The sequence below is a fragment of the Hyaloscypha bicolor genome (genome assembly GCF_002865645.1).
Source record: "Hyaloscypha bicolor E unplaced genomic scaffold K444scaffold_10, whole genome shotgun sequence".
NCBI classification, from domain to species: Eukaryota; Fungi; Ascomycota; class Leotiomycetes; order Helotiales; family Hyaloscyphaceae; genus Hyaloscypha; species Hyaloscypha bicolor.
This window is the reverse complement of record NW_020194512.1, coordinates 3,931,314-3,943,897: the sequence shown is the minus strand read 5'-3', so window position 1 is coordinate 3,943,897 and position 12,584 is coordinate 3,931,314. Positions and strand designations below refer to the sequence as shown.

At 40.3% G+C, this 12,584-nt stretch overlaps 3 protein-coding genes across 3 annotated transcripts; all 3 read left to right on the top strand.

The window, feature by feature from the left end:
- The first annotated feature begins 3,386 nt into the window (after positions 1 to 3,386).
- Positions 3,387 to 5,355, top strand: K444DRAFT_551125 (DUF1593-domain-containing protein). The gene is made up of 2 exons (XM_024876530.1): positions 3,387 to 3,561; positions 3,644 to 5,355. Exon 2 carries the CDS (start codon positions 3,664 to 3,666, stop codon positions 5,149 to 5,151), a length of 1,488 nt encoding a protein of 495 aa, XP_024744534.1. The 5' UTR covers positions 3,387 to 3,561; positions 3,644 to 3,663; the 3' UTR covers positions 5,152 to 5,355.
- Positions 5,356 to 6,641: 1,286 nt separating this feature from the next.
- K444DRAFT_516470 (uncharacterized protein) lies at positions 6,642 to 7,529 on the top strand (the record flags this gene model as incomplete). The annotated part of the gene is made up of 2 exons (XM_024873689.1): positions 6,642 to 6,838; positions 6,893 to 7,529. The coding sequence occupies 2 exons, from the start codon at positions 6,642 to 6,644 to the stop codon at positions 7,527 to 7,529; spliced, it is 834 nt and encodes a 277-aa protein (XP_024744533.1).
- A 741-nt stretch (positions 7,530 to 8,270) lies between these two features.
- Positions 8,271 to 9,751, top strand: K444DRAFT_515676 (uncharacterized protein; the record flags this gene model as incomplete). The annotated part of the gene is made up of 4 exons (XM_024873620.1): positions 8,271 to 8,394; positions 8,447 to 8,550; positions 8,596 to 9,474; positions 9,533 to 9,751. The coding sequence occupies 4 exons, from the start codon at positions 8,271 to 8,273 to the stop codon at positions 9,749 to 9,751; spliced, it is 1,326 nt and encodes a 441-aa protein (XP_024744532.1).
- Between the last annotated feature and the right edge of the window lie 2,833 nt (positions 9,752 to 12,584).

The window sequence follows — 12,584 nt, the reverse complement described above, 5'->3', positions numbered from 1 at the left end:
ACTCGGGGAGTTTTGCCTCCAGCATTGTTAAAAATAATCGCCACCATGGTTCCAGTTGCACTGCGTCTTCTTGCAGACCTGCTGGACTCCATTCACATCAAGTTATTCAAAATTGCTTTCAGATTTACTACTTCGTTTCTTATTAATTCAAGTCTTCCTGACAGTTTCCTTGTCAGCAGGAATCACGACTGTTCTGGGAGGGTTGGCAAGCACGATTCAAGCAGTGCCGGCAATCTTGCTCGGAATTTACCAAAAGCATGCAATTACTTCTTCTTTTATATCATGATGTATGCCGTTGCTACCACCGTCTCAATTCGGACTCAAGCGAGTAGAATTATTAATATGTTTGTTTTATTCCCTATCCTCGATGCAACTGCAAGGCAAAAGTGGATAAGAAGAAAGAACCTGAACGTGCAGAAGTAGTGGACATCTATACTATCTCTTACAAATATTGCATGCATAAGTAGGTCTCTCGGCCTCTAGTTAAGAGCACATATTGACATAATCTCACTCTAGGTCTTATTTATTCGGTCATCGCTCCCCTTGTTCTAGTTTCGTTATTATTTGTTTTGGGTCGCTTTGGATCCTATATAGATCCTATCCCCCAAAGATCACAGAATTAAATCTCAGCATTAGCGGTATATTCTATCCTACTGCAATATGCCAGCTACTTATTCGCGTTTACTTTATGGAATTGTGTCTTGTAGGTTTATTCTCCAACATCCCGGATTCGGTAGGTCGTACATTCTTCTAAACAAGACCCGCGTAACTAATTATCTTAGAATCAAGGACATATGTCTGGCTCTGAAGCACACGGAAGTGGAAAGTGTCGAGAACCTCGTCTCCAAGTACGTACTTGTCAGGGAGGGAATAATCCAACCACGAGAGCATGGGTCAAGTGAATCATAGCGGGACACGCCAAGAGAATATCCGCCAACTGCAAAAATCGATCAGTGGGAGTTGACACGCACATCAGAAACAATGAGTCCAGGCGCAGACCACACCAGAACCCTCCGGCATCATCTACCGCAGTGCTGAACACTTACAGCGCAGCGAGCGAGGTCCCCGCAGTTGATCCAATCACTTCTTTCAACAACCTCCATGCCTTACGTGAAGCGAGTAGAACTGAGACGGACTGGCCACATGCACACGAAGGAGTTAGGGACTCCGATCTGGAGTCGGGGCGCACGTCGCAGTTGGCGGAAGTCACCACAGCTCGTTACTCAAATCAGCGCTGCGCCGCGCAAATTGAGAGCGCATCAATTATATCACTCCTAAGTCAGCTCCACGATTTGATTTCAAATACAAATCCAGTATTTTCCCGAGACTCTGGGGTCTCCAGGCCACTAGAAAATTTTCTGCCAACAGGAAATGGCTTTGTACCTGGTGCAGGCAAGCCGTACGTATCAGGGCGTAAGACAAGGAGCTAATTGATTTATGGAGCCGAAAAGAGCCGGTCACTATAGAGGCCACGAGCGGGAGCGGCTCCGCCAACGATCAAGAGTGTTCGGGGCTGAGCGTGGGGGGCAATTTAGATGCCTTCATGGGGGGTTCTGGGGACAATCATGATCGCTTGCCCGAGGGTTCGGTCGTATTTTCCCACCTCTTCAAACGCGAACTGATAGATCGGAAGCAAGAGTGAATATCGGCCCTTTTTAGAAAAGCATTCCAAATGATACAACAGCAAGAGTGAATGTCGGACCTTCTTGGGATAGTCTTCCAAATGAGCAATTGTTCGGTGGTAATATATTCACCTTGATCATTGGAAAAATGGCAACGAAACGCGTCCTCATCAACGAGTTGTCACAAGGAGAAAAACCATCCCTGCGTCAACGACTATGGGCTCATCGAAATACACCATGTGCCCGACTTCAAGTTTTACTGCAGGTGTTTCCGCGTCCCAAACTAACGCAGTCGCACCCTCTTCTATTCGAAGAGGGATCAAATATACAGGTACGGCTGATTCAACCCAACCCCTCGAATCTGCACGAAGGATTTGATATTTGATCTCATGTTCCTGCTAGGTGTTAGCATTTGTTTTACTCACGATGGAAATTACGAGCTTTGAAATTTAGTTCCTTTAATCTGGTCAATATTGGCTTCAGCCTTTGGAACCTGTCCTTATGCCTGCACACTCCCACTCGATCGCTTATGGGTTCGAAATTTGCGGATATGGTCCATTCGCCCAAACCTTCGAGTTCCTTTTGACCACCCGGTAAGGTGTAACACTGAAGACGTGAGCCGCTGATAACGCTAGACATTGTTGATTCTCCGCCGCAGTTCCCGCAGCGGACAAGGGGCGTATATCTTTGTCTTAAGCCCGAAGCGATGTAAGATATGCCGATCAGCGGATGTAAGATTTGTATCGGGCGCCACGAAATGTCGAGATGGGATATCGACCGTTGACTGTGGAGGTCAGTCCTTGGATCGGATTACAAAGGCCAGTGGTATATGCGTACCCTAGCACGTGATTAGTAAGAATTTACATAACTGCTCGAAGACTGACTTGAAGCGTGGTGGCAGTTTCGGATTGCTGACTCCTCCTGAGGGCCAATGGCGTTTGCTGCGTGTTGGGCAGCGGGGCCATGTGACCTCCGGTGTACGCTAGTACTGTTATGATTTAGCGCAAGAGGGCTCAACGTCATTCCTCCATGAAGTGCGTGGCGTTGAAAACCGTCCCGCTGCCAAAACGCGCGAGAAGCACAAAACCGCTACGTTTAGAAAATTACGGAGGTACAGCCCATAAGTATTCACATAGCAACCGAATCGACAGGGGTCTATGAAAATTTAAACCCTCATAACTCTTTCAAATCGTGACATAAAAGCGCCTAGTCAACTCGATTATTATCTCATATACATATGCTATTATGCTATTTTATTTTTCTGTTTTTTATAGCATTTCGTAGTTGCGTTATAAGGGTTTGAAGTTCAGACCCCTGCTAGCGCTATATGAATACTTATGGGCTGTACCTCCGTAAACCAAATCTCAATGGAACGCCCGAAATTCTTCAAAAGTACTTTGCGTAATTAAAAAGAAGCAGATCTAACTTAGAGTAATTTTATAGCAATAGAATATAAGGCAGAATTATGAGAATTTCTGTAATGCGAGCGTTAAAATTGCGCCAGTCCTCGCTTAGCGAGTTACTAGACGGATTTCAATGCGCGCTTTACCTCGTTAGGGCACACTATTGGGTACCTGCCCCGCTTGCAGCAACGAATTGGGGCAGTGCGGGGCAGCGCGGGGCATCTGGTGCCTACAGCTTCCACTTTTGGCTACCTGTGAATTTCGTTTGCCGAGCCGACACAAACTAACCCAATTCCCGGGCCTCCGACTTCCTAAATCATATCGGCAGTTCCTTGGCGTAGTACCTCTCACTCTCCAGTTTCTCTTTTCCACACGCTCTCGTCCCGTCACTTACCTCCATCTACCTGGTTTGAGGTAATCGATCCATCCTGTGTGCATCAGAAAATCTCTGGGCATTTTCAAAACACCCGGCCCCGCATCTATTGACCCTCCAATGTTAAGATATATATGAGTCGGCGGATTTGAACATATTCGAAGTAAGATATTCCTCGAAAAATTTCTTCTCCACCTATTTAGCTACCTGCGAGCACCCTCCTTTCTGACATACCAATTTTCTAGTCCATGGACACAACACAACCATGGCCCTCCCTTCCTTCGAGAGCATTCCAGCTTTCAAAACCAAACCACACGTTATCGTACTCACAGACATCTGCAACGAACCCGACGACGCCGAGTCGCTCACTCGTTTCCTACTTTATGCAAACGAGTTCCATATCGACGGGCTCGTTGCAACAACCTCCTTCTGGCAGCAGTCCTCCACACATAAACAGCAGATCCACCAGATCATCGATGCATATGCTAAGGTCGAAGCAAATTTGAACGCCCATGTCCCTCCTAGCCGTCAGTATCCGATTGCAGATGCTCTACACCAGCTCGTCCGCGATGGGCTGTCCGAGTACGGGATGAAAGGTGCACGAGGCCCATTGAATGCCGGCACTGAGCTACTCATTTCAGCCGTGGATGCAATCATCGAGGAAGGTCATATCTGGGTTTTGATTTGGGGTGGTGCCAATGTACTCGCTCAGGCCCTCCTCGAAGTTCACAACTCTCGATCGGAAGCTGAGGTCAATACATTTGTTGCTAAGCTTCGAGTATATGCCATCTCGGATCAAGATGACGCCGGAGCATGGATAAGATTGAACTTCCCCAAAATATTCTATATTGCGTCTGTCCACGGTTGGAATGCGTACGGCCTTGCTGCGTGGACGGGCATCTCAGGAGAGTCATACTACAATTTCAACCCTGGTGGACCCAATTCCGATCTTGTGACGGCCAATTGGCTGAAGAAATATATACAGATTGGGCTATATGGTAAAGCAGCCTATCCAGATCCAGTGTTCATCCCAGAAGGCGACACGCCCACGTTCCTCAACCTCATCCAGAACGGACTCACTGATCCTTGCTGCCCTGAATGGGGTGGCTGGGGAGGACGATACAACCTTACAGATCTGACTGGTGGAGATGGTAGCAGACATTATAGTGATACTGCCGATTATGTTCGTGGTAAAGATGGCAACATGCACGTTGGTAGCCAGGCTACAATCTGGCGTTGGAGAGAGGCATACCAAGGTGATTTTGCCGCACGTATGCAGTGGACGCTGGGCAGCGACTTCAATAAAGCAAACCACGCCCCCGTCGTTGTAGTCAACGGTGATTCAGAGCTAAGTGCTCTGCGAATCAAGACCGGATTCGGAACCACCGTGCACTTGGACGCTTCCCAGAGTTGGGATCCAGATTCTTCTGATAGCCTAGAGTTCCGATGGTTGCACTACAAGGAACCCTCGGCGACACAGTGGACAGCTGGTTTCCAGGTCCCGGAACTTACTTTCAAAGACGAATCCGATGGGAAGAGGAAGTTTGATAAAGTCTCGGTGAAGATTCCTGGGAAGGATGAAGGCATGATATTGCCGTTGCATCCTGGAGAAATCATAAAATGGGGACCAAAAACTTACCATTTAATCTTGGAGGTGGTTGATAATGCTGAGTTTCCAATGAGGGCGTATAAGAGGGTGTTAGTGGAAGTGACGGATGAACCACTGGTGGCGGAGAACGCGGAAGATGATTGAAAGTGTCGAAAGCGACTTTGCTATACATCATCACACTATTGAAAGTGACATCACGGGACGTCAGCTTACCAATTTCTCCATTTCTGCACGTCAGCTGATTTGTCATGGGCATTACCTGACAAATCAAGCTACCATGTATATATATGCCCCCAAATCCTTGGTTTGGAGGGCTAGCTGCTATTGTCAATAAATGTCCATTCCAACACACACCAATTTCCCAATTCTCACGCGTCACCTAATTAGCTCCACGCTACCATGTACATATATGACTTCAAGTCCTTGACTTGAAGGGCTAGCTGCTATTGTCAATAAATTTCCATTCTAATAGGAAGGCCTTCGAGGTATGACATGGCAGCTTGGAACTGAAATATTTATTACTTTCCGTTGACGGAAGGAATTCTTTATTATTTACACGGTTGATCTCCGTGGCAGTTTTAGCAATCCGACTTCAATGTTCATGCCTTGCACTCTCGAATATCCTTGCGTCGGTCGGGTGGTATAAGAAACAGATGCACACGCGTTCCTCTCTTAGGCCAGACAAAAGGAGATGAATGGAAATGAATGGCGGATTGGCCAGAGAGAGCTACGGGAACGGTATACCCTTGTAATAGCTAGTCACGACCAGCTTTTAAATGCATATAAGGCAAAAGGGGCTATGTAGTAGTACTGAACCCACTTAATTAGCATGAGAAGCTTATACTTGGAAATCATCTGTGGCTGATATATATATATTGTATGGAGACGCACGCGGTTCAACGGGCCGGCCTGAGCAGAAGCAGCCAGGATCACCAACCGAATGTGGAACGAAGACTGAGAGCTTAGAGTTCAACTACCGAAGAAGATCTGTTCAAGAATCACGCTATCTTGAGATCTCACTCTGCTTCTGCTTTATCAGGCAGGGGTTGAGAAGGCCGGCGAATATTCTCATGATTCGCACAGCAAACGAGAATAAGCTTGGCCCAAAACGGACACCGAAATGGTGGCAGGTGATTGAGTCTCCCTCCTCTACGAGAGCCCAACATGGCGTTGGGCCTCAAAAGCCTTATCTGGTAGTGCTGTCTTTATTTCAGTCTCAAGTTTATAAGATGGTGATATTTCAATCTCTGGAAGATCAAGTGCTTCTTTCTGAATACGAAAATTAGGAAAGTTCCTCAGCCTTGTCGCTCACTCATTTTCCGGTACCGTCAAGCAACATGGATTGTTATCCAATAGAAAGAGGACAAAACTGGAAGGGCTATCACGTCCCTGCCCATTCCTTCCCAATGGCACCAGATGTCTTATCTCCAGCCAACTTCACCACTTATTCTAACCTGGTGATCCCTCCAGGCTCGGAATTAAGGGCCAGAAATCTTTCCAATAGCTCAAGCCTATCTAATTTGTCTTACACTTCATCCCTGGTGGGTTTTGACTACGCAAACAACATGGATTTTTCTCCCGCGTTGACGCACATGGACCTTGACTCTCAGCACCCGGGGACTGGTTTGTCCGGGATGCCTTTGACATCGGCCGTTGAGTACAGTCTCGGAAATCGTCACACCCCTAAAAGTCTTGGGTGGACGAACGACACACCATACGCAAAGCTCTATGAGCTCCGAGTCCCTAAGGGTAAGGAACCATACTTGGAATTGCTGCCCAGATGGACTGTTACTTTTGCGACACCACAGAGAGTCTACTTGGACAAACCGGAGTATTACTCCAGCCTTGCAATCATTCTTCGAAGACTGATAGCTGATACTCTCAGGAACCCGCAAAAGGACGAGTTCCCTTGCCAGTATCCTGGCTCCTGCCCAAATAATAAGTCCAATGTTTTCGGCAGACCGGCCGATCTCGAGCGTCACTACAAGGTCGTCCACGCACCTGATCAGATAGAAACCTTTCCTTGCGACTATCGTAAGTGTAACAGATCAACAGAGCCGTTCACTCGCAAAGACCACTACCGCGACCACCTACGAGACTATCACAAGGAGGACATCGGTTCTGCGAAGACGGACAAGATGGCTAAGAACAACAAGGAGATATATGCGAAGTTGCAGCGAGATTGGCTGAAGGAGAGACACACGAGACCAGGGTCTTGGAGGTGTGGGAAGTGTTTGGTCAAGGTGGACGTCAAAATCCACGGCTGGGACTGTCCTGAGTGCAAAACCTCCTGTGAGGGGGATCGCGTCAAGGTTCGCCAACTGCTAGCCGGGGAAAATGGCAAGGCAGAGAAGGAAGAGACTTACGGGGAGTCAATGGGAATGGCCCTTGAGCAGAATGAGTATTACTCATACTCGGGACCTACGGCTTGCTCTGTGTGTGAAGGGTCGGAGTGGATCGAAGATGGCTATGGCGCTTGGCAACCATGTGCACATGCTCACACACAAGTGCATTACTTGTAATCGGAACCTATGAAGTCTTCAGGGGCTGTCCAAACCATCGGTCTGGAGATATTCCGTCTCATGAAGTAGCATTTCCATAGTTTTTGCCACGAATTTCTTTACAGCACCGCATCAACTAAGCATACCTTGACGAAGATTGTCACACTCTCTTTACATTCCTCTTACTCACATCGAGGAGGCAATTTCAGTACCTTTAGGAAGAGGAGATATTGGAATTATGTAAGAATGTTAATGATGGAGCAAAGAGTCGAGATACGACGCGCTTCACCTCTTTCGCGGCTGCTGAGGTAATTAATCACCTGGTATTTTTTGAACAATAAGCCGAAAGCAAATATAAACCAAGATATAATCGAAATCTAATTTTATCTAGTGGAACATTGGGATTAGGGTGTAGTTGTCCCTTGATGTAGTGGATACTTCCAAGAAACTTGTTGAATTTTGCGTTTCATTTCAAGGACTCTTTCTCTCATTGGCCTGATTCAACTCACTTTCGGCTCACCTAATGTAATGATTGGATTTGCCTTCAAGATCCCTGTCTAGCGTATGATGGTATGGGAAGGAAAACTCAATAGCGCCATTAGTAATCATCTTGGCCGCTTGGCTTGCTTGGCGCGGGTCCTTAAGCTCACCTTTCAGCATCCCACCGTAAAGCAGCGCGTATGGTCAAATAACTTCTCCTCAATTTTGTCTCTGGAATAATTGTGCAATATCAATCACTGATAGTTCCTACACATCCATCCAATGGTGGATGTCGTGCAGCTACAAAAGGTTCAAACACCAAGAGCTTTGTTTCGGCAACCTCTCGCGTTGCAATGGTTTCAAGATGGCGAGCTGGTGAAAAGGATGGACAATGAGAGATCAGCAGGTAAGGATACTTCATCTCTTACAGCTTTCTGCCTATGATTGACATGATAAAGGGAGATTCGAACTTTTCCTGGACCTTCTTTATGTTGCCATTCTCGCCAATTTTGCGGAAAATTTAGCAGAACATGCGTCCGGATCTGCCTTGGTCAAATACATCGTTGGTGGATAACTTGACTGTTTTGCGGTATCTGACAAATTACAGCTAATTCTTGCCCCCTCATGGCATATCTGGAGCGACCTCCGAGAACTAATGAACTCGTTCTACAACGACGACCTCGCGCAACGAGTTTTCATCCTTTGGATCATGGCCATTCTGGTAATCTACGGAAATAACGCCATTCTAGTTGAAGAAGATATCGGGGCCATGCGAGCCACCGTTGGAGCCTACATGGTCGCACGGTGGTCTTCGAACACAGTTCATCTCATCTACTCATTTTCCAGCTACCATCATCGGGCTCAGCAGCGGCTGTGGTTTGTCCTTTCTGGGCTTACGTTATGCCTCTACATTCCTTTGTTCATCGAGGATTTTTCGATCCGAAGCAAGATTGCCGTCGCCGCTGTCGCTATCACAATGGAGGAGTGCATCTGGATATTTTCCTACTCACCAGTGGCCAAAAAACTTCTCAAAGCACGCTACACGACCGCAGTCGACATTGCACACGAAGTCGATCGATTTGCTGCTTTCTATATTATTGTCCTTGGAGAATTTCTCTACCAGATAGTCGTCCACTCCCCTGCAGCAGTTGGGTTCAATATGCGGCTTATGAGAGCGATCTGGACTCTCATTATTGCTTTCTGTTTGAATTGGCTCTACGTCCACAACGATGGCTCACTTGAGTCAGTTCACCCTTACAGACACAACATCTGGGCGTCTTTCATGTGGGTCACCATTCATCTGCCATTGGTTGCCAGTCTGCTGGTTGCTGGTCACGTCTCAGCCCTCAGCGCTAGTTTGGATGAAGTGCATGAGGGGGAGCTGTGGTTTCTCTGTGGGGGACTTGGAATCGGGCTCATTTGCCTATACCTCATCGCTTTACTCCATCGCTCGCAAGACGAACCAGGGACCTTGATGCTTCCAAAGGTTAAAGCCGAACCCCCCTTACAATTTGCAGGAGCTCATTTACTAACTCTTCTACTAGCTTATTCGTCTAATATTCCGGCCGATAGCAGCGATTATCATTATCTGTCTGCCGCTGGCCCATGACTTGGGTATCTCGTCCCTTTTATCCATCGTCATGGCGCTGATTGTCCTCTGCCTCATATGGGAAAATATCACGTCATTAATGCGGGGCGCGAAATTTTGGGAGAAATGGGAGAATACAAAATATCCAGAGGGAAGCCAAACTAAAGACCCCTAGACTCGAAATTAATTTCCTTTTCACTGTTTCTGTTTAGGCCCTGTTTTCAACCCTTGAATACTGCTATTTGTCAGTATTCGAACACCAGCTTTTGTTTATTATAAAAATAAGCATTTCGCAAATTTTTGTATACTAGCAACATTACTAGTATTTGAATGCTAGCATTTGCTCTCATTCAAATTGCAGTTTTTTCAAAGCTATCTACTATAAGTTATTCTTAAAAAAAAAAACTAAGTCTTTAAAACTATCTTTTACTACTTTTATAACCTTTCTAAGGCATAGATTCTTTCTAAAGCTTTATATTTTGCGCTTTTCTAAAATATATCTTATATTAATTTATTTAATAATAGAAAATATAAAAAGCAATTATTTTATTAGTTACTTTTTATTTAATAATAAAATAAACTTAAGCTTGCAAATATTATAATAATAAGAAGTAATTACTAATTATTAGAAATAAAGAAATAAAAGATTAATAGATTTAAAACTAAAACATTTATAATTATAATAAGTATTAATTATTTATATCTTATAAAATACTTTTTATTTAATAAATACTAGCTTTAAATATTAAAGTTTAAGGCCAATTTACTAAAATTATTACTAGTAGCTATATATAAGCCATAAAATTGGTAATAGTTTTACTTTAAACTTGTTTTAAATAACTAGACTTTTATAAAGAACTATTATAGCCTTATTTGGGCTTGCAAGTTTACTTATTATAATATTATAATAAATTAAAAGTTTTAGTATTTTTGTATAAACTTATTTATAAAATAATACTTGCTTTCTTTAAATTTTTTTTTAATTAATAAAGAAAGTTTAATATTAATATATATATTATAATATAAAAGTATTTTGTTTTATTTTATTAATAAATACTTATATTTTTTATATAATTATTTTAATATATAATTATTTTAATATATAATTATTCTAATATATAATTATTCTAATATATAATTATTCTAATATATAATTATTCTAATATATAATTATTCTAATATATAATTATTCTAATATATAATTATTCTAATATATAATTATTCTAATATATAATTATTCTAATATATAATTATTCTAATATATAATTATTCTAATATATAATTATTCTAATATATAATTATTCTAATATATAATTATTCTAATATATAATTATTCTAATATATAATTATTCTAATATATAATTATTCTAATATATAATTATTTTAATATATATATAAATAGTAATAAATAAAACAATTATAATATAAGTTTATAAGATTATAAAAAGATTATATTTTATAAATATAATAGTTTAATATATATAAAGAATTAATAAATAAATAAAAATAATAAAAATAATATATCTTTAAATAATAATAATTATAATTATATAATATAAATATAAAACTCTTAGTAATAAATTATTTGGCTTAAAGAATATTAATTATATATATAAGTAAATAAAGTTTTATTAATTTCTTATAAAATAGAAAATAAGTAAAGCTTATTTTATATATAATTATATTAAGTAAAAAAACTCTATATCTTTTTAATTAATTACTAAAATAATAAATTTTAATTAATAATTCGAAAATATATATTAAATATATATTAATTATATAATATTAATTATTAACTCTAAATATAAATCTTAATAAATTAATATAGAATTAAATTTAATTAAATTTTTTAAGAATTAAAAAATAGATATAATTAAGTATTATTATAATTAAATAACTAAAGTTATGTTTTTTATTATTTATAATAAAGAGGAATTTAATTAAAGAACTTATTATTAGTATTAAAAAAAATAGTTAAATAAAAGTAATAATAAAGAAATATTAAAATACTAAAATATTTTTTAAATAAAAAAAATAAAGTTATTATAATAAAGGCCTTATATATAATTAATATAAAAAATAAAGGCTTATATATTATAATATAATTAGATATAAAGGAAAGAAAGGTATTATACGAAGGGCCAGAGCTTAAATACAGGGAGTGTGGTCACGTGAGATCAAGTCATGTGGCCAGCCTGCAGTTAATACGCAATATATATTAAATTTAATAAAATAAAATTATAAGCTTCTTATAATTCAATATTAAAGATTTCTTTCTTTAATTAAATATAATAATTAATAATGAAATAAGCTATAATATTTCTAATATAACCTTAATTTTTTTAAGAAAAATCTTAATTATATTATTATATTTTATAAAAAAGCAAATTTTAGACTTTATTAAAATTACTTATATATAGCTCGAAATTTAGAAAAAGATATTATAAATATTAATTTTGTAATAAGAAATGTAATACTTTTTTTAAATAAAATGTTTTTATTATATTATTTAATAACTTTAAAAAGAACTCGCTATTATTAATTCTTTATATAAGAAATAATAATAATAATATAATAGCTTTGATTTAAGTTATTGTTTTTTATATTATTATTTCAACTTTAAAGTAGTTAATTATATATTCCCTATTAACTATTATTAAACCCTATTATAATTTTAGTATAAAAATAAAAAAGTATACTTGCTTTAGGGAATAGAAATAAGGCTTAGAACTCCCAGAATCAGAATAATGGCTAGTTGTCACCAAGTAGTCGTTTACTTACATCCTTCGGTGCCCAGTTCAGGAGACAAATCAAATTTCCAGACTACTTCAATTGGACGGTTTGGCCCGCCTTCTGGAGCAATGCCAAAAGGTAGAGTGATGTTTGCACAGACTAAAGGCAATGCTTCTTCAAAGCGTGTACTTAAGCGAAGGATAGTCTAACATAACCCTTTCTAAGAGTGCCTCGAGCCTTGTTGTCAACCAACGGTCAATATGGCAAACAAAAGC

Coding starts and splice junctions, on each gene's coding strand:
- K444DRAFT_551125 (XM_024876530.1), top strand. CDS start 3,664: ATGGCCCTCCCTTCCTTCGAGAGCATTCCAGCTTTCAAAACCAAACCA.